The sequence below is a fragment of the Cygnus atratus genome, chromosome 17 (assembly GCF_013377495.2).
Source record: "Cygnus atratus isolate AKBS03 ecotype Queensland, Australia chromosome 17, CAtr_DNAZoo_HiC_assembly, whole genome shotgun sequence".
Taxonomy (NCBI): Eukaryota; Metazoa; Chordata; class Aves; order Anseriformes; family Anatidae; genus Cygnus; species Cygnus atratus.
The window spans coordinates 12,563,665-12,587,442 of NC_066378.1; the positions used below are offsets into that span (position 1 = coordinate 12,563,665).

The 23,778-nt window shown below is 47.1% G+C and overlaps 2 protein-coding genes across 7 annotated transcripts in view; one reads left to right on the forward strand and one right to left on the reverse strand.

Annotated features, from left to right (window-relative positions):
* The first annotated feature begins 295 nt into the window (after positions 1–295).
* Positions 296–9,914, forward strand: RNF34 (ring finger protein 34). 4 transcript variants are annotated; one of them, XM_035564889.2, is made up of 6 exons: positions 296–402; positions 3,869–4,087; positions 5,495–5,884; positions 6,196–6,252; positions 6,516–6,717; positions 8,096–9,914. In XM_035564889.2, the coding sequence occupies exons 1-6, from the start codon at positions 397–399 to the stop codon at positions 8,281–8,283; spliced, it is 1,062 nt and encodes a 353-aa protein (XP_035420782.1). In that variant the 5' UTR covers positions 296–396; the 3' UTR covers positions 8,284–9,914. The 4 variants fall into 4 exon arrangements, with proteins under 4 accessions (XP_035420782.1, XP_035420784.1, XP_035420786.1 ...); XM_035564891.2 differs by having other exon boundaries at positions 5,495–5,878; XM_035564893.2 differs by lacking the exon at positions 296–402 and adding an exon at positions 1,715–1,732.
* A 518-nt stretch (positions 9,915–10,432) lies between these two features.
* The window catches only part of KDM2B (lysine demethylase 2B), a 110,287-nt gene continuing 96,941 nt past the window's right edge, over positions 10,433–23,778 (reverse strand). For 2 of the 3 annotated variants that reach the window (XM_035564888.2, XM_035564886.2), the window contains 7 exons: positions 19,524–19,610; positions 18,698–18,958; positions 15,361–16,034; positions 13,758–13,921; positions 13,097–13,258; positions 12,195–12,413; positions 10,433–11,696 (listed from right to left, as the gene is read on the reverse strand). In XM_035564888.2, the coding sequence (XP_035420781.1) occupies positions 11,515–11,696; positions 12,195–12,413; positions 13,097–13,258; positions 13,758–13,921; positions 15,361–16,034; positions 18,698–18,958; positions 19,524–19,610 (1,749 nt within the window). In that variant the 3' untranslated portion in view covers positions 10,433–11,514. Of the gene's footprint in view, positions 11,697–12,194; positions 12,414–12,742; positions 12,845–13,096; positions 13,259–13,757; positions 13,922–15,360; positions 16,035–18,697; positions 18,959–19,523; positions 19,611–23,778 lie in introns of all 3 variants that reach the window. The other variant, XM_035564887.2, reaches the window with a different exon arrangement.

Here is a 23,778-nt window from a genome sequence, read left to right on the forward strand (position 1 = left end):
AAGAAAATTCCTCAGTTCTCAAAGACTGGGGCAGGGGCGAAATGCCAGCCTGTTCCTTCACTTCTATGACCATTAAAAGGGCGACCCCAAGCCGAGAGGCAGCAACCTTCGGGCAACTGCCACCTCACAACCCCGTCACCTCACCTCCCCGCCGCGCCCGCCCTTTTCCCCGCTGAGGGGCGGCCCCGTTCCCGCCCAACCTCCGCCCCCGCCCAGCAGGCGGAGCTTCCTCTCCTCCGATTGGCTCCTCCCGCTAGCTGTCAGGGGAAGGACGGCCAATGGCGTGCGGCGCGGCGGGAAGGCCCGCCCTCCGTGAGGCGGCCCGCCGGAGAGCGGCGCAGGGCCGGGGGCGGCGCCCGGCTGAGGCGGCGGCGGCGGCGGCGGCGAGGGGCGGCCATGAAGGTGACGACGGCGCCTCCGGCCGGGGCGCGGCTCTGTCCGCGCTGGGAGGACGGAGGACGGAGGGAGGGGGGAAGGGGGCGAAGTGGTGTTTGCTGGGGCCGGGATCGGGACCCTGGTGGGCCGGGCGGCGTGAGGGGAGGGGGGAGGTGCCACCCGGCCCGCCCTCAGGGCTCCTGGGGGGGATACTGAGGGGATCCGGGCCGGGCCCCGCCTCGCTGAGGGGCCTCCGCTGGCTCAGCGACTCGGAGAGGGCCTGGGGATGCTGCCTGAGGCCGAGCCCAGGCTCCACAGGGTGGCCGGCGGGGATGTGAGGGGTCTGGAGAAGGCTGACGGGGTGACAGGGGGTAACTAGGTGTCGGGGGCTCCCCACAGCCACCTCCTTGCAGCCGGGGCTGCCGTCGTGGTGCCTTTAGGCCAGGGCTGTGGGGTGCTGTTCACAGGGCTCCCCGCTCAGTGGGTTTTGAGGGGAGCCTGATAAAGCTTGGCCTGGTCTCGGGTGTTAAACCTAGGAGCTGAATGGATTTGTATCCAATACTTTGAATTTAATGAATTTTCAGCTTCAACAGAAACCCTTCCTGCCCCCCTGTGCTTGGCGTGCTGGCGCTGACACCGCCTGATACCATGTCCTGCTGGCACAGATGTGCGAGGAGCGGGTGGGCAGCCTCCCAGCTCCTTGGTGGATGGCGGTGCCTGTCAGGTTACTAAAGGCACTTAAAGTCAAAAAAAAAATAGACCAGAGGAGTTCAAACACATTTTTTTAACCCATATAGGATGCATGTATGGTATGGAGAGAGAAGATAACTGATGGCAGTGTGAGAAGAGAATAAGGAAGTGGTGGCTGGTGTAGTTGCAAAGGCTTTTGCTGCAGAAATTGGCTAGGTTTTAATTAGTTCTCAAGGGAGAGAGTTTTTTGTTTTAGCGTGTCTCATTTGTGTCTTGTATTGGTGCTTTTCGGCATGCTCTCATTTCTTTTACGGAGTATTATGAAGAGTCTAGACTCTGTAATTGAATTATTGCTTAATGGCACTAGTGTGTAGAAAGAATCCACAGCTGACTTAGGTTAAGGAGAAAATTAATGATGCTGTGTTGCCTCACCTTTCAGCTGCATGAGCACACGCTTAAAGAAAATGTAATGAGATTTTTCCATTTGATACTTACAGTCTTCATGCATCAAAAGTGGCTAACGAACTTCCTAAATAGGTATTTATTTAGTGTTGATGGTGATGTCTGATCAGTTGTTAGATGCTCCTGAATAAAGTTGAAGAAGCGAGTATGTTACCACCTCGTTGTGTGTTCTGCTGCCGGGGCCCTCTGAAGAGGCGGTAGTCCTGTAAGGGAGCAAGTTGAATTCTGACAGATACTTCTGGGTCACTGGTTTTTATCTTTGTGCTTATTTGCCTGTAGCTATTTATAATATATTTTTTAAACTATAAAGCTAACTCATCAGTTTTTAAGAATATATGAAGAATTAGTCATGTTTCTGTAACTGACACCTTTCCTTTAAGGTGAGGAAAAACACTTTTCAAAAGACCAGCTTTTAGTCAGAGAGAGCTCCAAGTTTTAAGTCCCTAGTTTTAAGAACGCAGTTCTGAAGAGTTAGTTAACTCTCGCCTAATAAGCTGGGATAATGATGCATGATTTGTTTTGTATAGAAGTGCATATCGACCTTTCCATTCTTTGTCGTTGAGAAGCAGAAGGCAGGTCTTAGCCTGATAGCTTAATGATTATCACGAAGGTCTGAGCACACGTCAGACGGGGTGAACTCTGCGCGCCGCGTGCTGCCGATACCTGCGTCTGGCTCGGGGTCAGGGGCCGTGGGAGTTCACCCTCCTTGAGCTCCGCTCACAGCTGGCTTAGGAAGATTGTTCCCTGGTTGGGAGGGGTTTTTGTCACACCCGGGGTGGCCTTTGCTCTCGAAATACCTGTAACCTTGGACCGTTGAATCCAATCCATTGCGTATGCATTTGATGTTATTACTGCTCACAGTGTTACGTGTTGTACAGCCTAGAAGTGAAATGATCGACCACGTGGGGTGTTCTGCTCGTATTGCAGCACTTGTAATGTCAGCTTACAGAAGGAAAAGCGAAGCATGTGGTTTGTGTATGTTGGAGAGATGTTTTGGGTGTTCCATACGTAAGGCAGTTATGCGACGGTGGTGTAGTACAGCATGTTTAGTCCTAGGACCTTGTTTCTCGTAGTTTCCCACCAAACCCAGAGTGAGGACTCCTTTCTTACCTTTAATGCTTAGTTGTCTGGAGAAAGGTGTCCTGGTGTATCGCCAGTTGTTGCGTTAACTTCCCACAAATGTAACGGGACTGTGTTCAGCCAGGGGAATGAAGCACTTGAGTGTCGAAATCAGTGTAGTTACTACAGGAACTAGAGCACTGCCATTACTGAGCTGACGTGCACGTTCTGGTTGGTTTAGCTTTTTCAGCAAGAACTACAAAGCTCAGAACCACTAACTTTGTCTTTATGCTTGGGGAGGGAGGAGAAGGGAGTTGCTGTCCCGGAATAAAAACCAGAACAGCTTTTACCAGAATAGTTGAAAATTACATTTGGAAAGTTGTACCACTCAGCTTCCTTCCAAAAAGAACCCAACGCGCTTCTGTTTGCTTGTTGTTGTTCAGGGGGTTTCAGTGAGCCACACGACGGCAATTAAATGTGTGACCTGAGCAACATGGGTTCCACATTCTGTCTTTAGTAGAATGAGCACTTTGGTAGAGGATCTAGTGCTAGAGGCTTCCAGAGAGAAAAGAGTAGCAACAAGCTCCGTAGATCTACTTAGAATATTTTTCTAGAGTTCAAGATAATATAGTGCGATTCAAAACTGAACTGAAGTCATTGTGGAATAAGGTGATTCAAAGTTACTTTAATTTTCTTAAACTTTCTGTAAGACAACAGCATAGCAAGTCCAGGGAGGGCTGGAAGACGTTTCCCTCTCGGAGAAATTAGAGCAGAACTAGTTTTGCATAAAGCTTGGTTTGTTCGTTTGAAGAAGCAGAAATGTTTTCTTAGTTTTCTTTTGCTGTGAGTCATATAAGAACTGAATTAGTTCTGGAGAAGATCCCACGGGGGACAGCTCTGCTCTAATTATGGTAAACTGTTGTATTGTTGTCTCGTCCTTTCAGGTCATGGCCCTCACCTAAGACTAGCTGTTAGCCTCTTCCTTCTTTGCTCTGCTCTTGCATTACCTCCTCAAATTCCTTACCCTTTTTGTGCAGAACTCTGCTAGAAAAGGAGTTGTGAAAGCCAGCGTGTCTCAGAAGCAAATCTTACCTACTTTGGTTTGCAGCTGGGAAGTAGAGATTACTGGGCTGTGCAGATGTTTGTGCACTGAATTCCTCGTGCTCTGGGAATTCGCACAACATGCTTTTGGGATGATGACAGATGGAGTGGCTCTTCAGTAGCAACTCATATGTGACGTGGGCTTTAAGATATTAATTTTTTTTTCTCTGGATGTTTGCAGGCGGGAGCTACTTCCATGTGGGCTTCCTGCTGTGGACTGCTGAATGAAGTCATGGGTACTGGAGCTGTCCGTGGCCAACAGTCTGGCTTTGCGGGAGGCGCTGGCCCCTTCAGGTTTGCACCAAATACAGACTTCTCGGCATACCCGTCTCCAGCTGCAGCAGGTGCTAACATAGTTTGCAAAGCCTGTGGACTTTCCTTTTCAGTTTTTAGGAAAAAAGTGAGTATATTTCCTTTTACACGATATTTTTACTAATATGAACTAATCTGTAGTCATATTGGGATATGAATATATTGGATTTTTTTTCCTTGGGTGAGGAAGCCAGAGAGGGTGAAAATGCCTTGTTCCGAGGCTACAGGAAATTAATGTCAGACAGGATTAGAAGCTAAGAGGTCTGGTGGTCATTAATCGGGTACATGTTGGATCTGGACTGACCTGAAAATTAGTTGATTCTAATTTGCAAGATACGTGCTTTAATTTCAGAATCCTGAATAGTAAGGCAAATCTGGTTTTGAAGGTAACACCAAACGTAAAGGTGGGGAGCTGAAATGAACAAACTGGAGGATGGAAAAGCTAAGGAAAATACTCAGTTTAGCATCACAGCTTTTCCCAGTGAAATACTGGCATGATTCTACTTGTTTCCTAAACAGGCTTAGTTCTACTAAATGCTATTGCGCTCCAACGGCCTCTTGCTTCTTTTGGAGCCAAGTTGGTGGGTTAGTGAAGTTTCCAGATAAATAAAGCTGAGATTGTTGGTATTACTTCTACGTATGATGGCTGTCCAGCAGTGTTATCTTGTCCACTTAGTGACCTAATTCTCTGCAGCTCATTTGGAGAAACCTGAAGCCTCTTTCCTCAGTTTTTGTTCAGTTTCCCCTTTCCTCTGTGTCCTGTTTCTCCATGTGCCCCATCGTTTGCATGCAAGCGTGCTGTGGAAGTAAAGGTAGCGTAGGGTCATTTTCCAGAGCTAATGTTAATTTCCAGAAGTTCTGAAGAACTTGGGAAGAGTTTGTGTTTGTTCACGGTGCACGCACAGTGAACCACGTAAAATTGCCGCTGGAAGTTCTGCCAATTGGAGCTTTTGAATGTTGCGGCCAACCTTTTGAGCACAGTTCTCTGCAGAAATGACATCTGAGTGCTTGCAGACTATTTACCTCCAGTCTGATTTATCACATGTAAGACCTACGTACAGTTCATTGAATCGAGTGAGGAAGAAGAATACTCTTTAAAGTTTGGGGATTGTACTGGCTTTTAGACATGTGAAAATAGCAGTGGTGGTATATTAAAAATTATTTTAACATACCTTAAAATTGATTAGTGATCAACTTCATTTATTTTGTAAACTAAAATGTGAATACCTTATTTGGTTATTTATTCATAACGTTTTAAGTTACTGAAATCTCAAGTCAGTGTGCGGTAGTGCTACAAAAGCAACAGACGAACTTGGAACACCTGCAGAACTATTTGACAGGGCAATTGCTAGAGTTAGATCCTAAAAATGATATATATCAAAATTGGTGGAAAGACGAATAGTAAATTATGTAGTCTGGAAAAGGAAGAAGTGGGGTTAAAGACTTGTCTTCTATGAAACAGCTGAATGTTTTTTTTCTTCCTTTTTCTACTTAGCACGTGTGTTGTGACTGCAAGAAGGATTTTTGCTCGGTTTGTTCAGTCTCGCAAGAGAATCTCAGAAGGTGTTCCACTTGTCACTTGCTGCAAGAAACAGCGTTTCAGCGACCTCAGTTAATGCGACTCAAAGTAAAGGATCTGCGTCAGTACCTTATTCTCAGAAACATACCCACAGATACGTGCAGAGAGAAAGAAGACTTGGTGGATCTTGTGCTGTGCCATCATGGGTTAGGTCCTGAGGGGGATACGGACGCTGGTAGCTTGCGCTCATCACGGTCACAGACTTCTGGGTTTTTTACTCATCCATTTTCTATGTCTGTATCGGTGTCATCTCAAGGAGAACTTGCAAACAGAAGGGGAAGCACAGGAAATGGAACACCTGTAAGGGTACAATAACTAGAATGCATTTTGTGTGTGTTTTTTTAATGGATACGCATCATGTTAAAAGAAAACAAAAGACCAACTGGTACAGTTGGGGGTGGCTGAAAAAATGCCTCTTGTGTTTCTGGCCTGAAAATGGAAGATTATTAGATCAGATTTTTGGCTTAGATGATAGGGTTGACTTAAATTCGTAATGATTAGTAGCAATTGAACTTCAAAATGTCATTGTCATCTGTGATTAGTTTGGCAGAAAGGAAGATATTTTAGAAGGGATCGTGTGTTTTTTTAAATCCTGATTAATTTCATTCTGTACACAGGGACAAACTGAAACATCTTCTATAAATAACGAAGAAGAAGAAAGTGCTGAGGAGCAGGTAAGACAAGAACTATGCAAAGAATACATTTTTGGCCTGTGATACCATGAAGTGTTTAGATCTCTGTCACTGTTTAGTATCATGTTCTAGTTCTTCCAGCATTAGCTCTGTCTAGTAACGCATATCTGTAAATACTTGCTCTAAAAAGAATACAACTTCAGCCGAGCTGCTGCAGCTTAATGTAGTTTGTGGTGGTAAGATGGAAAAATCTGATGCTTTGAACTTACCAGGACATTTAAAAACATGCAGTTGCTGTGTTTCAGACTCCTGGGTTATCCAGAAAACGAGTAAGGGCATCTTTGTCTGATATTTCAAGTCTGGAAGACATTGAAGGCTTGACTGTTCGGCAGTTGAAGGAAATACTCGCGTGTAACTTTGTCAACTACTCAGGATGCTGTGAGAAATGGGAACTTGTGGAAAAAGTGAGCAGGCTATACAGAGAGAGTGAGGAAAACCACAAGACACGTAGGTTGATATTTAACTCTCTCCTTTCTTTCCTGGGTTCTAGTAGCTGGTTCTGCCAACAGACTTGGTATCTAACCTGGTCTGCCTTTCTGGAACAACTGGCAATGTGTTTTCACAGTTCGAGCTGCATCTGGGAGAGCTGAGTGTGGTACTAGTGCGTAAAGCTTTCCAGGATTCGTGCTTTTTTTTTTTTTTTTTTTAAGACAGCTTTGGAAAATAAGAGAGCTCAGCTTTCACAAGGAAGGTAAAATTGCACAACGGAGAACTAGTTTCTCAGAGAACGTGAAACTTGGCACCTCCGCGTCCTTTATTAGGTTTCACAAGGCATTAACAAGAGAGCTTCTCTGTAGCTGTCAACAGACCAAGGCAATTCAGGTCTTTTGCTGTGGTACAGCGTTAAAAGCTACAGTGGCAAAAGTCCAAGTTCAAGTGGTTTGGTTTCAGTCCATGCTTTCATGATAAGGTGCTCCCGTGGCTGCAGCTCAGTGACTGGTATTCTAACCTCTGTTCCACTCAACAATTGGAGTCTTTCACTTGCATGATTGTAGTATATCTACAGTCTGATTTCTGTTAACAAAGTGTGCTCTGAGAAACAACTTTTTGAGCCACCACTGGCTTGAAAAATTCCTGCCTGGCTCTTTGTTCCTGCATCCACCAGTCAGGTTGTAAGGAAGAGGGGACAGTGGTGAGTGGACAGCTTGCTAGCCTGGGGCTGCTTCACAGCCAGGTGCTGCCAGCTCCTATGCTGCGGTGGCTGCGATAGTCAGGTGTGAAATAATCAGCTCATCAGGGTGGAGGATGATGATTCTGGAGGTGATGGATGCTCACTTTCTTTGGTGGTACTGCTAATGAATGTCAAAGCATGGCTCAAGTGAGACCCTCAGTCTGGTGATCAAACTAGAATTGAAAACCTGTCTGAAATCAAGCGTTAAACTTCAGCTTTTTTCAGTATGGTCTGACAGAACACGGTTACTGAGATGAGATGTCTGTTTGCAGGGAAACTTGACAGGCTTTGTTCAATTCTGCCATCTTCGCAGCTTACTTATGCTTCTGGTTTCTTGGTTTGCTTTATTCTGTATTACTGTGTATAATCACGAGGAAAGTATTCTGCCAAATGAGGTGAGCTCAGCGATGGAAAAACAGCACGCTCTGAATTTTAAACACCGTCATTAGATGCTCAGTTGAGAATCGGACATTCACTTAGAGGTTAAGGAATACAGATCCTTAGCTGTTGATTAGAACAGTTGTATGCATGGAGCAGCATGACTTGATGCTAAATTAATGATGTGTTTTAACTGTTGCCTGGGCTAGAACTTAAAAGGATTTTCAGGGCCTGAATATGTGACCTCTCTCTCTCTCTCTCTCTGTTGCTTTTCAGAGGGTGAGAAGATGCAGCTGAATGATAACGATGACAACTTGTGCCGGATCTGCATGGATGCAGTGATCGACTGCGTCCTGCTGGAGTGTGGCCACATGGTCACGTGCACAAAGTGCGGCAAGAGAATGAGCGAGTGCCCCATCTGCCGACAGTACGTTGTGCGGGCTGTGCATGTGTTCAAATCGTAAATGAAGACCAAAAGTGGATGGTATGGTCATCCCACCTGGATTTCTGGGGGCAGGAATGCTGACCCTTGGGGCGTATGTCAGCTTTTTAGTTCTCAAAATAACCACAACAGTCTGAACATCAGGATACAGAAGTTTATGAACCACTTTTCTACAGCATACTGAATCATGGTTGGGCAGGACCAGCCAATGCCTGTGTGTACAGTAACAGAGCTGCCTGACTTACCTTCTAAACCCACAAACTGTCCGAGTCAAACTGTTTACAGCAGTTCTTGCTCTCTTCTGAAGAATACCACTCCTAGTTATCGCATTCAGTACTCAGCAAGTGGTCACAGAAAACACCTTTGCTTGACCAAATTAGTGTTAGGTTGTCTAGCCTGTTAAAAGCAACAACTTTATCAGTTGAATATTCAGCTCTTATGTAATTAAATATAGAATGTAACTGTTCCGGCACTGTTCTTGCAACAGTGGTAACAGTATAAAGATTGTAGGAAGCACTGCCATTAATTGTACCCGCACAGAAGTCCTTAAGCAATCTATTTTCTGGTGATTGCTTTGCTCAGAATGTCTGACATTACCAGCGTATTGTCTTGGCCATTCTTTGTAAGCGTGCGAAAAGCTGTCACTATGTAGGGCTCTATCATGTGGTGTCCAAATACTGTTGTTTTTTTTTTTTTTTAGTTTAGGAATAAAGTATTTTTTTAAAAAGGGGGGGGGTAGAGTAAACCGTATTCTTGTGGTTCTTAATCCATTCATGCCTATTGTAACTATTAACTTACACGTGATGATTGTATTTCATGTGCCGACAAGCTGATATTACTGTGAATACTGATCAGGGTCATGAAACTACTTGCTGCTAACATGTGGAATGTATGGTATTGCTAACCTTAAACGGGAAGGGTTTTATTAAGGATAGGGGGAAGGAAGCCTGGTGTTTGTTTAAAACCTCACACTCATGGACTTTACCCAAGGCTGCGGCACCATTAACCACGCTTCCGATCAGCTGCTGACTGACCTGTGTTGCTGTCAGCCCTTGGCCCGGGTTCTAGCAGGACCCCGTGCCATCACGGTGGGGTAAGTGTGTTCTTGGAGCAAACATTTTAGTGGTGCCTGTGGGATATCTGTGACAGCCTTCTTAGGGAAAATAGCTGCAAAAAAATCACTTGAATTGTGGGGACAGGATACCTAAGCATGGCCATGCTGGCACTTAACAGACTAAGTTCATGGTCCAGAAAAGCTGAGGAAGGAACCTAAAGCCACACTTTCGTCTTTAAATTTCCCCCATGCTAGCAAAGTAATGGATACGAAGATGTTTTGCCATGGATATAGTATCTGATAATTCTTACCTCTACTACCTTGCCTGTCATTCTTGCTCTTGTCTTTTACGTGGCTGGCTTGAAAAAGAGAAAGTAGCTCCTTCTTAAGATAAAATATGCAGCTTAAAGACACTGCTGGTTATTTTTCAGAAGGGAGCAAACCTCTCAATGGCTTTATTTTTTAGAAGTAACTTTTTAATGATACTTAATTCCTGGAGTCTCTGTTCAAGGGGTAAGCTAATGAAGACAGACTTAACATATATGTTACTTCCATGCTAATCATTAGCCACACAAGCTCAATAAAGATTTGTGATGGGCTTTCTCTGCCTCTGGCTCTTTTCTTAACCAGCTGCAGGAGGTGTTGGAGAGTCAGCTCGAGGTTTAACTGTCTTCTACAGGTACGTACCCGTGGCAGACACCAGCTCAAGGAAGGCACGTATGTTCTATTTTCCCTCAGTAATAATGTGCTGGAACAGGCCACCTTAGAGGCACTGGAGAAAGCCTGGTTGTAATATGTCAGAAATCAGGGCTTTTCACCAAGGCTGGAACCAGTTACCTTCTCAGCATGCAGAACCAGGACCTGCCTGCGTTATGTTGCACACCACAAACCAAACACCCAGGTGATTTTCTCTGCTCTGTCTTGCTCACTACACTTACTTTCCCTCACGCTGCACAACACATGAAAGAGAAGTCGACAAGTCCTGTTTCTCAGCAAGGAATGCTCTACTTGCTCTTTGCTTGATTGCACTAATTACAAACACTCCCCACCCCCTGAAATCCCCACAACTTCCCCCACCAGAAATCCCAAAGTGTAACAAAAGCCCTCAGAGCCAGTGTCTGTTTTTGTACAATTGTTTATACAAATTCAACAAAGGTAAAACTGCATCAGGAAGGTCTACGAAAACAACACCTTACAACAATGGCACTTATGAATGCAGAATTTTACAATCAGGAAATAACCATGTTATAAACCTTAAATGAGAACTCAACTCACACTTCAAAGAAAGAGAGACTACGTTTGACCATTTATTCTACTGCTGGACTCACTGTATAAATTAATTTTATATTGAGTACAAGAGCTCATGCTACAGAGTGAAACCCTCCTATGTGCAAAAGCTGAAATTGGAATTTTTAAAATTTTGAGAAAAAGGTGATTTCTATACAGATAAAACTTGGCAAAGTGTTTTACTTCAACTATAATTTACACCTTATTTCCACAACATGCTTATGTCACTTCTGAAGTATACAAAGCAGGATATAAACTTCCATTAAAACATGCTTTAAGTTGAAAGTATTAACCTACTTTTCCTGACCTGGGCACGTTTGTAGATAGATACTGTCTACGAAGTATAGGTTAAGTTCTCTCCTACCATAAGTAAAGATAAAAATTGGCAATCAAAACCGAAACACTGGTAATGCATTCAAACATTGCATAAATAATTTTTAAACAATTTTTGTACAAAAATAGTTCTGCATAATGTAAGATGTAACAAAACAAAATGTGTTAAGAAGGCAGAAATGCAGTGCGTGGTCCACTTTAATGACACCAACTTTTTTTTTGTTGTTTTAAGAAATGAAAAGCAGAAATCAAATTTACACTACCAAGCACATGCTGTGGTACTTTAAATAACAGTATTTCTTGGAGATCAGTCTTCTTCCGGGTGTGAACAATTATCATCAATAACAGTCGCCTTATGAATTTGCATAAGAGCCAGTGCAGGACATCCCAGGTAGACTGAATTAGTGGCACAGGTTGAAATTCTTAACATGGGTAGTTTAACGTTGTTCTCGATAAGAGTTGTAAAATCCAATTGCGGCATCTTCCAATATTCCAAGTTCCCAATTGAAAATAAAATCCCTACATGTTCTTAGTTCCCCCCCCAACCCCCCCACCCCAGTATTTACACATGTCCTTTAACTAACTCAGTTTTTGCAGAAGTTTTTCTTCCACTTGCCCAAACTGAACACTTACTGACATCTCTGCTATGAACTGCTCACAGCCTTCTTTTGTCACTTGCTTGCAGTACCTCAAGTCGATCTGGCAGATGTTTCCACAACGTTTGAAGTAAGACAGGCACTGGTCAGTAACCTTATTGCAGTCTGCCAAAAAAGGGGAGAGAAATAAATGTAACAGCGTGTCTTGGTTTGTTCTTCAGCACAAGGACGATTTAACCCGACCGTGATAAGGCCCTTTCTGTTCCTGTGCTGTGCTGACACCAAAATCACCCCAACCGGCCTGGCTGCCGTTCCCTGATCCCCGCGACTCTGTTGTGTAACTGATGAGATGAAGCAGAGCACGCCAGCTGCACAGAGCGGCAGCGTTTGTAAATCCCATGTGGAGGATGAGCGAGGTAACAGCCTGTGGCTCCCACCAGGGAGGGGCAGTCAGCCAGAGGAGGGAGGGCCCTGGGAAAGCTGGGCAGCTGCGGGATTACTTACACCGGCAGCACAGAAATCAAGTACTGGTGGGGAAGTTAGACGGGGGCATGGAAAGAGGTAGCTGGGGAAAAACCACTTCCACCGCTGACTATTCACACAGGTCTAACAGCGATGAGCTGTTCCCATCCTCCTCCCCTCCCCTGAGTTCGTGCTGCGTACCTGATAAATTAATTTCTGTTAATGAATCCCGCGTGGTGGTTCCAACTGCGGTCAGCAGGTTAATAGACTGATCTGTCACGTGATTACAGTAACTGAGATTGAGTTTGGAGAGCAGAGGCATGTGCCTTATGATCAGCCGCAAAGACGCGTCGGTAATATCCAGGCCAGCGAGGCGCAGTTCAACTATGTTCCGTAGCTTACTCCGGTTGTCGATCTGACCTGGAAAGCAGGAGAGGCAGGAGGTCACTCCTCTGAGCCTCATGCCGCATCGCAAACATCTGCAAATCTCTAGGAAATGCACTGTGACACACAACACTGCTGCCCTAAGTTAACTTCAGACGCTTTTGCCTGTCTGCTGCTTTGGAGGGGACATCAGCAGGAACACTTGTCTATTTTTGGTACAGGCACGTGGGCAAAAACCACCTCCTGATTTTAAAACAAAAGGGTTGAAAGTAACTGCAGGGGCCCAGCGGAATTACAGGTCGGGAATAAGCAGTAGGCTGTGCAGTGCATGCCAGAAAGCAGATCTGATTTGCTCAAAATTTCACCTGAGCTGAAATCCGGGCGAATGTGGCATGACCCACAGAACTGCTCCTTCCCTGAACTGGAAGAAAGTGTTTCCATACTCTCTAAAGTACACCCGTTGCAGCCTGAAGAGAAGAAAGTCAGACAGAAAACCAGCACAGTGGCTCAGATGACTGCTCAGCAGTCAGAACATCACTCAATACCCAGCGGCTTCCAGCGAGGTGTTGCGAGTCACTACTGAACCACCTCAAGCAGAGCCCAGAACCCCGCCGGTGCTAGCTGCAGGGCTTCCTGCCCGCTCCCTGCAGGTGGGACTAGCAGCAGAACGTGCCACAGAGCAGATGGGACAGGCCTCCCGCACTCCTCCCGCCTGTTACCTGGCCGGTTATCTGTGGGTGGCGACAAGAGGTCTCTCATTTGGGCGTCTTTCAGGCCTTCTGCCCACTGCACGTCCAGAGTTCGGAGTAAAGGACAACTGGAACTACAAAGTGCTGACACTGCTATCCATGAGCACCCTGATAACAGCAGGTCTCGAAGACCTGCAGATACAGAAGAAATTGGAGCATGTGGCCTACCCAGAGAGGCATGCGCGGTGATCTGCTACCCTGCGCAGGCTGGGGTGAGCCCAGTGCTGCTCTGACAAACGATCCCAGCGCTCCAGGGCAAGCAGGGACCCCGTGAGCCTCCTCCTGCCCAGCCCTCCCTCCCGCCCTCCTCCTGCAACTTCATTTCTGTGGGGGAGAACAGTTCTCCAGCAGCCCTCAGCCGTACCCTTCGCTGATCAAGTCAGCACAGGCACTCTCCCCAGCAATGTTACCCGTAGACTAAGACCTGCCTCAAATTACTTTCCCTACAACGCCAAGTAGTCACAACATAACTATTTTTTGGGCTCATTTTAACATGTTGATGCTTCATCCCTACGTATCTATTCCTCGCATCAGACAGAGGGATCCCACCAGCTGTTCCTCAGAGACTGCAGGTTAGATACAAACGGTTTTGCCAAATTTGGTGAGAAGCAATCAAGAAAACATCACTTACCTGGCAGTCTGTTGATAAGCCAGCTCAGCTGCTTTTTAGATATATTTGTCCAGCTAAGATCAAGGGTTACAGGCTGTCTCCTAATAATGCCACTAAGCATAAGTGGAGTGATGGATTTACAATGGTTTAAATCTATTTTGGTCCATAATCTTTTGTCACAGCACCTACCCGAAAAGAAAAAAGCCAACAGCGCTTTAATTTGGCACTTGTTTTCATTTCTGCGAGACTTTAAAAGGTGTCATTGAACGGTAGGGAAAACTACGGCATTTAATGGGAAATAGCAAAACTAAGGCTGAGTGGTGCTAAGGTAAGCACACCATCAGAAACAATGCTACATAGGTTTGAAGTTTCTCCACCAAATACATCATGCAACATAGTATGGAATTATTTCTACGGAATTACAAACATCAGCAACTTAGGATCCCACTTTAAGTCATCACCGTGTTTATTAAATCCATCTCCTAGCCTGAACATAAGCACCTTCTTTCTTACCTTTTGAATAAATAGACTGGTTTTAGAAGCTACTGTCCTGATTTCCCCTGCACTTTCCACCTAAATCCAGTGAATTTTATAAAATAGATCCCCCTCTCCTGGTTCTGTGGTTTTGCATTATTCCCATCTAGATGGCTTCTGCATTTCTACGCTGTCTTTATGGTTCTTGAAAGGCCACCAGCAAGAAACCCTAATGGGTTTGCAAGACTCGAAGTTTTCTTGCATCTTCCACTACAAAATACCGTACTTACGTGGAAAAACCATCTAACACCTTTCTGTGACACCAAGAAACCCAGGGATCCATGGGCCTCACCTTGCACCAGATTATCAACCGTTTTAGCATTTACCCAGTTTGTTACTGGACTGTGCTACCAAGGAGTCTCTGCGTGATTTGCCCATCTGTGTGCACACCACAGCCCAATCTCAGATGTCAGACAAAAATACACTTTACTGCAAGTTCAGTAAAACATGTAAATCTGTCCGCTAATGCCTCCTGCTGTGGTACAGTCACTGACTGTGTCCATTTTTACACCCCGGTGCCCTGAGCACCCAACAGACACATTGTAAGTAAAGGCGATGATAAAGGATTCCTCCACCAGCTCTGCTGGTAGAGAATCAGCAGACGGGATCGCTCTTCGTGTACCCTCTACAGGGCAACAATCAGAACGGACCTTCTGAAGTACACTGAGGGCACCGGGAGATCCTCACTGTATCTTAACAGATATTTAATGGCTGAGCTGCAAAAACAACTGCACTAGCAGCGAGCAGCTCCTGGGGGCACAATGACACCAAGGCTTAGCACGACCTAGGCTGGCTGTTCCGGCATGCAGGAACATCGTGGTGTCTCCGTACGGAACAGCCTGCTCTGGGGGTTACAGCTCCAGCAGCCTGGTGCACAAACACAAAACTCCCACCAGAAGTGCTTCTGAGAAAATACCAGAAGAAGATAAGCTGCTACTTCAGACACTGCTGGGCACCCTTCCTCCTTGTGCTCAGCAGAGCCTCACTAACAACCTGCACAGCTCTCTGAGCAGACGTTAGCACGTCTGGTCACCCACCTCCCTTCTGAGCCTCCCCCCATCAGACCCAGCTCGGTTCCCCCCCTCCTTACCATCTGTTCCAGGTCTTGCAAACTCTCATACAGATGCACAAGTCTCTATGACTGAGGTAGCTAAAGACAGCCATCCAGACTTCCCGCTGCATCACGTGGGCTGCCCCGTCATCCAGGGGGAGCGAGTCCGGAGGGGGGCTGATGGGAGGCGGCCGGATAACGTGCCGCTCCATCTGAATGCATTTGGGAGGAGAGAGCGAAGGCGGGGGCCGGGTTATTCCCCGAGGGGTGCTTCGCAGGCTGGGGATGAGCTGGTGCCTCAGCTCCCGGGGAGTCCCGTTCAAACCCTTGTTGAACCTATGCAGTCTCTCGCTGTTGCTCAAAGCGCGCTTAGGCTCCTCGTTTTCACTCTCCGGTTCGGATTTGATGGGTTGGTGATTCTCATTGGCAAGGCTGTTCTCGGTTTTTTGGATCTCCTGGTTGAGCTCCTTGCTGAGCTCCTTGCTCAGTTCCTTATTGGGAAGCCGCCTTTTCCGCCTCATCTTGAACTTCTTCTTGTCCCTGGGCTCGGCGCCCTCCGTGCTGGGACCCGCGGTGGGCGAGCTGGAGCGCGACTGGTCACTGTCCTTGGACCTGGGGGGTGCTTCTGGCAGCTCATCCTCCGGCTCCTGCTTGAGGCGCCGCAGGGGTTTGATCATGGCAGCTCGGTCATCTGAAGCCTTCCACGATCGCCGCTGAAAAGGAAGAGACAAGGGCTGACTATTTGAGCAAGAAGGCGCTCGGCAATACTTGGCACGCTGATGCTCCACAGGGCAGCCGTGCCCGGGGGGCCGGGCTGCCTGCCAGCACAGCGCCCCACCCGTCCCAGCACATGGGCACATTTGCCGGCCAAAGGTATCACGTTCAAGTGCCATCACACGGGTGAGGAGGCCAGCTATTGGCTCTCCGGACTCCAAGGGAGCGACAAACGCCTTGATTCACCATGCACAATCCTGCAGATTTAAGGGCCTTATCGTTACACACCAGACAATTTACATACACGAGATGAACAGCGTACGATAGACAGTTTTTTTTTCCCCCAACGGGCCAGAAGAAACCAGGCTCGGGACGCGTTCATTGGGCAAAGCTCCCACTGTCAACACTGCCTGACACGCGTGGGTGCCCAATGGCCAAAAGTTGAATTTCTGAAAGCTCCTGGATTGCCATCACCGGCTCGCACTGTGGCTGTGCTCCTGTTGTGGCCTTTACTGCTGGATACTCACAGCCTCGGTCAACCACACTTTAGCTGCCCCTTTATGTCCTACTGAACTCGGTTCATCTTCTCAAGCTTCCCCCACCTCCGGTGCATGCAGAACAGGGGATGCGACTGACAGGTCTGACACTGCTAGGCGGACGGGACCTCACGCTGCCACGATCTCCGACGCAACGCGGGCTCACGAGGGCTGGCTGGCACCTTCTTCCCTGCCCTGGTCACTGTTCGTAAAAGCAAACTGCGCTTCGCTCGCTTGCATTAATCTAGTCTCTCCTGGATGCACACCGGATGGAAATGTAGGAGATGCATCAACCAAAAGCAAGGAAGACTTCAAGACTAACTGATCGCTGCATGCAAGAAGAAGCTAGCAACTGTTAAAATGAAACAGATTTAATAAGAAGAGATCAGGACTGGCAAGAAAAGGTGAACTGCTGTGAACACGCTTGCTGTATCGGAATGCCTATGCTTTTTCAATAAACTACTTGGATCAAGTCAGTGATCTGCTCCTACGTTCCAGACTGCAGAGAAAGCTGATCACCCTGTCCTTAAACATATTACAAAGGAAGAGGTCTCAGAAAGTTAATGACAGGTTAGAAGAAAAGAAGTAAACCATCAGACTACTGCCGGCTTGCAGCATCCTTCACGCAGGGTACTGACGAGCGCATAACTTAAAGGTATCAGGCTTCTGTTATCACAGCAGATTGTGAGAGGTGAATCAATATTGTGCCAGCAGGGGGCTTCACGTGTGCTGTGATACAGACTGCAGAGGGGGTGTGTGGCAGGGGCAAGGCTCAGCCACGCAGGGAGAGCAAAACATCAGTACAGAAAACAGGATTTTATTCCTTGGTGTCGTCAAAACACAGCTTTTGACTGCGTTTTAATACAGGACACAGAACCAGAAAATACAGACCCAGACACTGCAGCTAACTATTCTGGAGCGTAAAGGCTTGCAAGAGAGAGGCTCTGTAACTTCAAGATGTACATGGCGTAACAAAGATGCCTGCTGTGACATAAAGACATGGCTGATGAACTGGCTCACCATTCAGCTCATGTGAGAAGGATGAAAAGGGTTTGAGAGCACATCTTTTAAAAAGGCAAAGCACCTTCTTCCCGAAGAGTTTCTCTTCTTCTCCAAGTTTTAGCTGTTGGAAGAAAGACAAGTAAAAGCCCCCAAACATGACATTTGTTCTGCTGTCTGTTGAAGGTTTGGCGACCAGCAATGCCTTCCTCACACGCTGGGGGGCTTTCACGGAGCAATTCAAGCCATCCATAAACACTCCAGTGAGTCCGCAGGGATGGGAAAAGGAAATCACGGCCAGAAAGCAGATATGCATAACGTGATGTCATGAATTTTGCTCTCCCACTCCACAGAAGCACCAACAACCCCTATATTTACTGTACCGTAGCATTCCCTCTGCCAAGCCTTGAGGGGCAGACCGACTACCAAGTCCTAGCGAACTACACAAGCAGTACAAAACCTGCTACTGATCCCAGTGTTAAAGCCATCTGATGATTACTCATGAAATAAGTGAAATATAGGTCCTCAATTCTACCTCTGTGAACCAGCATTTCTGTATGTCTTTATTAGCACATTTTGTAATCCACATGACAATTCAGAGTGTCCCTGCCTGGCCCAAGAGCTCTGAATTTTAAATTCGGGGAAGAAGCTCTGCCTACATTGCTGCTGAGAGCAGCTCCTCCTCTCTGCAGGCTACAGAAGGTGTCATTTCTAAAGGTCCTCTGATCAGTTATGAGCATTGTACATCTGTGAATCAGCCACAAAACATGCTGCCACGCGCCACCAAGTGGCTAAAGATGAAAAGGTCTCCATAAAAAATTGATTTTCACCTTGATCCTACTCCAAGCATCTTGTAGTGACTTTTTAGTTAAAGTGGGTTTTCCAGTACTTTGAATAAACCAACAGCCACAGCCCAGTGTTTTCAGCCTCTGAATGTCAACCCGAGCTTCACCATTCAAACTACTGTCCTGTTAGACTAGCAGTTTTCAGGGCGGAAGGTAAAACATCGCAGTTTCTTTTGTAGCAATCTGGGATTTCAAGACGAGGTACAAGCCAGAAGGCAAGAGACATCAGCCCCAACCAGCCCACGCGCATCTGCGTACGTACATAAGGGTGTTTTGTCATACCCGTTTTCTCATAGAGGGTTCCTGGGGTTTCTCAAATTTCCTTTTCCTCCGCAGATGTACTTCGTCTGACTTTCTCCTCAGTATTGAGTCAACTTGAGTCTTTTTGGAATGTTCCTCAGATTTCCGCCTGGGAGTTTCTTCACAGTCCCCTTTCCGTTTTGCAGCATCTGTTACTTCCTTATTGTCTCTGTTCATTTTCTGTTCCTTCAGCAATGAGCCTGGGAGATTTGATGCGTATTTGAATCCTGGTCCGCGCTTTTGCTTGTACGCCAAAGAGACACAAAACACAAACAAACTTTATATCTCATGCCTTTCTCAGCTATTTAGGTAAGTTGTCTCCAGCACTGGTGGCTTGATCACTTTGTAACAGACAAAAGCATTAACAAGGAGTTACAGGAGAAGTAGTTTCAACCTTTAAGAAGTTTTTATACACACTTGCAGTGTCTCAGTTTACAAGAAAAAAAAAAAAAAAACACAAAAAAAAGAAAACAAACAACACTTCCCTGATTCCAATAGACACTTCAGGTTTTGCATTTGTTTTTTTCCCTTTTTACAAAATCCAAAGAAGTATTTTCATCTTAGAATTTAACATGCAGCAATGCACAGGACTAACCTACATTCTCCCCACATTTTGGGTGAAGCGCATGGGAGAAAAATAAAGAAAACGACTGGGGAACAAACAAAGCCAAGAGCTTATTTCCTTTGACTCAACTGAATTAGACACAAAAACAAAAGCTGGTACTGGGCAAAATAATATCTACAAGCCAGAGGGAAAGCTTGAGATTTTGTATTTTGTTCCAGCACCACTTATCCCCATTAAACTCACTTTTCCAGTTTTCCCTGCATGGTTGCACTTTGGACACTCCCAGCAGTTCGGCAGCTCATCGTTAACCACACCATCTGATTCCTTCACCTGGTGAAAGAGAGGCACAACTCAATTCACAGCAAGCTACAGGAAGCTGCACAAGTCTGCAGGCAGAATCATTCAGAGGCATCTCTTACAGCTCTTCGTTTTCTCTGAGCGACTGCTGCCCTCCCGATGGCTACAGAAAAGAAACCCAGATCACCACAGGTGCTGGTGCTGAGCCCAGCCTCAGCCCCACAAAACTACCCTCGTGGGAACACTGATGGGAGGCAAGCGTGCTGGTCAGCTTGGTATGTGACACGGGGTTCAGGTTTGGGCTTTTTGTGAAGGTCAAGGGCAATCCTAATTAACACAGGGCACATTCTGCTCTTGCAAAAATTGTAATAATTAAGAAAAAAAGCAAAAACAGAAAACAAAACACAAAGCTCCCCCCAAAAAGGGCTGTAACTGTGCCATCTCCAAACGCCTCCCACATCGATGTGAAAGGCTCGGGTCCCGTCCCGTGTCCCCCCCCACCCTGAAGCGAGGCACAGCCTGATCTTTTAATAGGAAGGGATTTTTCCCATACACACGTTCTCACATGTATTAATACTGGTAGGCATTTTTAGAAGCAGAGCACCCTGCACTGTAATCAAGTGTTCCTTAAAATATTTCTCTTTATGGACGGAGCTCGCAGCCCCATGCACCCAGCCCCCAAGCCCATGTGCCAGTAAAAACGCTGGCTGCCAAGTCAGCTGGAGAACAGGCACACTTATTCAGAAGACTGGACACATGAAAACGTTTTCAAGGCTTCTCACCCCCCAGTTACCCAGCTAGCACGAGGAAGAGAAGCTCTTACTACTCGGCTACCTCTGCGGGACTGGGACATTTTGCATTTCGCATCGCAGCCGAAAGCAGAGGGCTGCGAAGCTGCTTTCTGCCTTTCCACACGGGAGCCCTTGTTACTCTCCAAACAGGAGATAGGTGGCTTGAAAAGAAATTTCTGTGAATGAAACTGAGGAGGAACAGTACAGCTAGGCTAAAAGCACCTCCACACAAACACATATGCTCACTGATGGCACATTCACATCTTAAGGATTTGGATATATATTTAGGCAAAAGCCTTGAGGGGAAAAAGAAAAGATTATTTCCTGACTGTAGTAGCACGTTTTTGTTGTCTACAGTCAAGACAAACAGCTGGGCATCGGCAGCACAGTAGCAGGAGACTGCTGCTGAAACAGGCAGGGGCAAAGATCTGCAGATTTTTCTTGCTTCTGAAACATTTCCTCCTCCCAGCTGGGTGAAAACGTGCTGGCTGTGCAGGAGCGAGCACCACGTTTAGGGAACTGCTTCCTCCAGTCCCCGAGCCAGACAGCAGCCCTTCTAGTTTCACCATCCAGCAAGAGTGATGACATGTCAGTCTCTCTCAGCAAGTCTTTTGGAGTTAATAAACGAGTAAATGAAGTGGGCAGAATTTAAATACTGGTTTTATCACAACTGTGCGCCTTTGAACCTTCTTTCCCATGGTAGGTGTAAGATACTCCAGGAGCTGTTGTATACATCTCTGCCTCGGGGGAACAATCCCTGGCCCAAGCCCAAGTTGGGAACAAGTTATTTCCCGCACCGAATATAGAACAAATGCTACCAAAGGGAAAGCATTACAGCTCCGTCCCTTCTGTGAAGTTTAAGGAACTGAACAGATGTGAGGAACTGTAAGCAAACTAATTAGACACACGCAAACCTGCCACTGAATCTGTCCCAAGCCTCCTAGGCTGGGTGGGAGCCAGCTCGGCGTGTTTGCTACAAACAGCAGGTGGGTGCCTGAGCCGCGGCTGGGGGCAGCCTCAGAACCGTACCTGCAGCACGAGGGCGGCGATTCAGGAAGCCTCAGCGTGAGCCTGCACTGCCGGGAGGTCTGCCTGGCGGGGAGTAAGGAGACCCCGGGATGTTGGTCTGGTATCGCTGAGCGAGAGCCCTGACTTCTGGCAGCGCCAAGACTGAAATAACCCAGGCACAGACACACCTGGGCTGAAGACAGGGGCAGAAATGCAGCTGTGCTGGAAAAGGACTTTGTTTTTAATTTACTATTTCTGCTTTTCTGTCAATGCATCTAAAATATCCCCCCTTTTCCATCATTATCACTACATCTACGTAAGATGAAAAAGAAGAGGATCTTACTGGGAAAATGAACCCCTGTTCCTTAAGGGAACAGCATCAGATACTGCACTTGGCCACCCGTGCTAACCAGCGTTACTTGTAACTGGACTTGCAGCAAGAGAAATCCATCAATACTGGTTCGATTCAAACGCTCTGCTACAGCGAAAGGCAATATTCCTCTGAAAAGCTCGGCAGCTTCCTCTGGAAGCAGCGCTGTGCTCATGGAAGGCTTGCCAACATGATTTTCGTAAGAAGCTGTTTGGCAGAACGAGCACTCGCGTTGGTATTGTGTTTTCCAAGAAAAGCAGCAGCATGTCAGGAAGCACCCCGTGCCACTCCTCAGGACATGCCACAACCTGGCTGCCCTTCACACAGCTCCTACACAGGCGTGTAACATGCTCTGGTAGCAGGGCACCCGCAGGAGCTCCTCGAGGCTGCGAGTGTGGCAGAGCACGGATGCACCCCAGCTACCTTCATGGAATGCTTCGGGTTGGAAGGGACCTTAAAGATCATTTAATTCTTAAAGATCAGCTATAAAAGCCTCTCAAGAAGCCGGACACTCAGCCCTCCGCAGCACAATTAAGCTAGCTCAGGTATTAGGCAATGGCACGCGACAGACATAGATGCCCTACGAGGCCATCCCCTGACACTTTTTTCCTGGAGAAAACCCACCACGAACATGTAAAGCCAAGCTGGAATAGGACGGGCTCCAAACCAGGAGCGAGCTACCCACGAGCAGCCCAGTGCACGTGCCCGAGCCGAGATTTCTCTCTGCAGAGGAGCAAGGCAGGGAGGGACGCTCACTCCTCCCCTCCCTGGCCCAATTTCTGCTGGTTTCCCCCAAAAGTACATTTGCCAGAGGTTTCGCTGGAGATGACCCCCACGGTTCACGTGTCTTCCTGCTGCCTGCTTTCTGGGTAGGACAGGAAGGGACCTCCTCTTGGTGGTCACCCACAGCAGCTGCCCTGGGGCCACGTTTGCTTTCAAAGGCGCTTCCCACAAGGGCTGTTTATGGGACTCTGTCCTTGGGGCTTTTAAGCCCACATCAGGGGCTCGAGCACCACATGAACAAGGCAACAGGTTCTTGTCTCACAGAAAACTGCGGAGCCCAGGAATAAAGAGCAAGGAGGGAACCAAGGAAAAGGTCCCATTTGCCTTTTGCTGTTCTCCTCTCGCCTTCCAAGATGATTCTGAAATCCTCCTGGAGCCCTTTTGTTTGGGTAACTAACCACCACCAGTTATCCCACCATTCCAGCTCAACAGAAGCACCGAGTAATTAAAAAAACAAGGCACGCTGCAAATCTCCCACCGCTTCATTTTCAGCAATACCTCGAGCAACGTTGTTCCTAGTTACCAAAACATCACTCAGAACATCACATATGCATAAAGGAACAAACAGCACTTGCTTGAGTTCACAGATCTGACCCACATCCTGTGCAACCAGTCCCAGATGTGGTACGGTGAGAGGAAACCATGCTTGAACTGCCACTAGACAACAATCCCAGGCTCTGGACCCGGCCAAAAAGTGTTACTGGCGCTGCAAGGCGAGGGAAGGGGGGCGTGGAGCAGTAAAGCAGCAGCTGCAAGGCAGAACCGAGGCACCCCGAGAAATGAGCAGCTCCTTCCCTCGCTTCCTCACCCCCTGAAGCTTTGTTTTAAGCAAGCAAAGCTCCCCGAGTCCCCGAGTGGCAGGAGCTGTGGGTACCAAAGCTACCTAATTTCTGCTCTAGGGACACACAGGTCGGTTGGTGTAACTCAGCACACGGTGCAGGAACAGTGAAAGGCAAGGAGAGCATCACCCCGGGCCCGCACGAGGAATGCGCCTCCCCTCCCGGAGATCCCCGGGGGGCCAAAGGCTGCTTTCTGGGGCATGGTATGTCAGAGCACATTTGCTTTGGCAAATCACTTCAACCATAAACAAATCAGCAACAGGAAATGGCTGAGCAGCCGCGACACAACCAGCTCTGGAGAAAGGAGGCTTCCAAGTGCTCAGACACACGGACTTGCCCAAAATCACACTTCTGGTACTGACAAAGAGGATATCTGCTCGCAGTACTCGAGTCAGCCAAGGCTGAGCGTT

Bases quoted from the DNA above. Each gene is read 5' to 3' on its own strand.
- RNF34 (XM_035564889.2), top strand. The intron at 4,088-5,494 runs GTGAGTATATTT...TTTTCTACTTAG, and splicing joins TTTCAGTTTTTAGGAAAAAA to CACGTGTGTTGTGACTGCAA. The intron at 6,718-8,095 runs GTAGGTTGATAT...GTTGCTTTTCAG, and splicing joins TGAGGAAAACCACAAGACAC to AGGGTGAGAAGATGCAGCTG.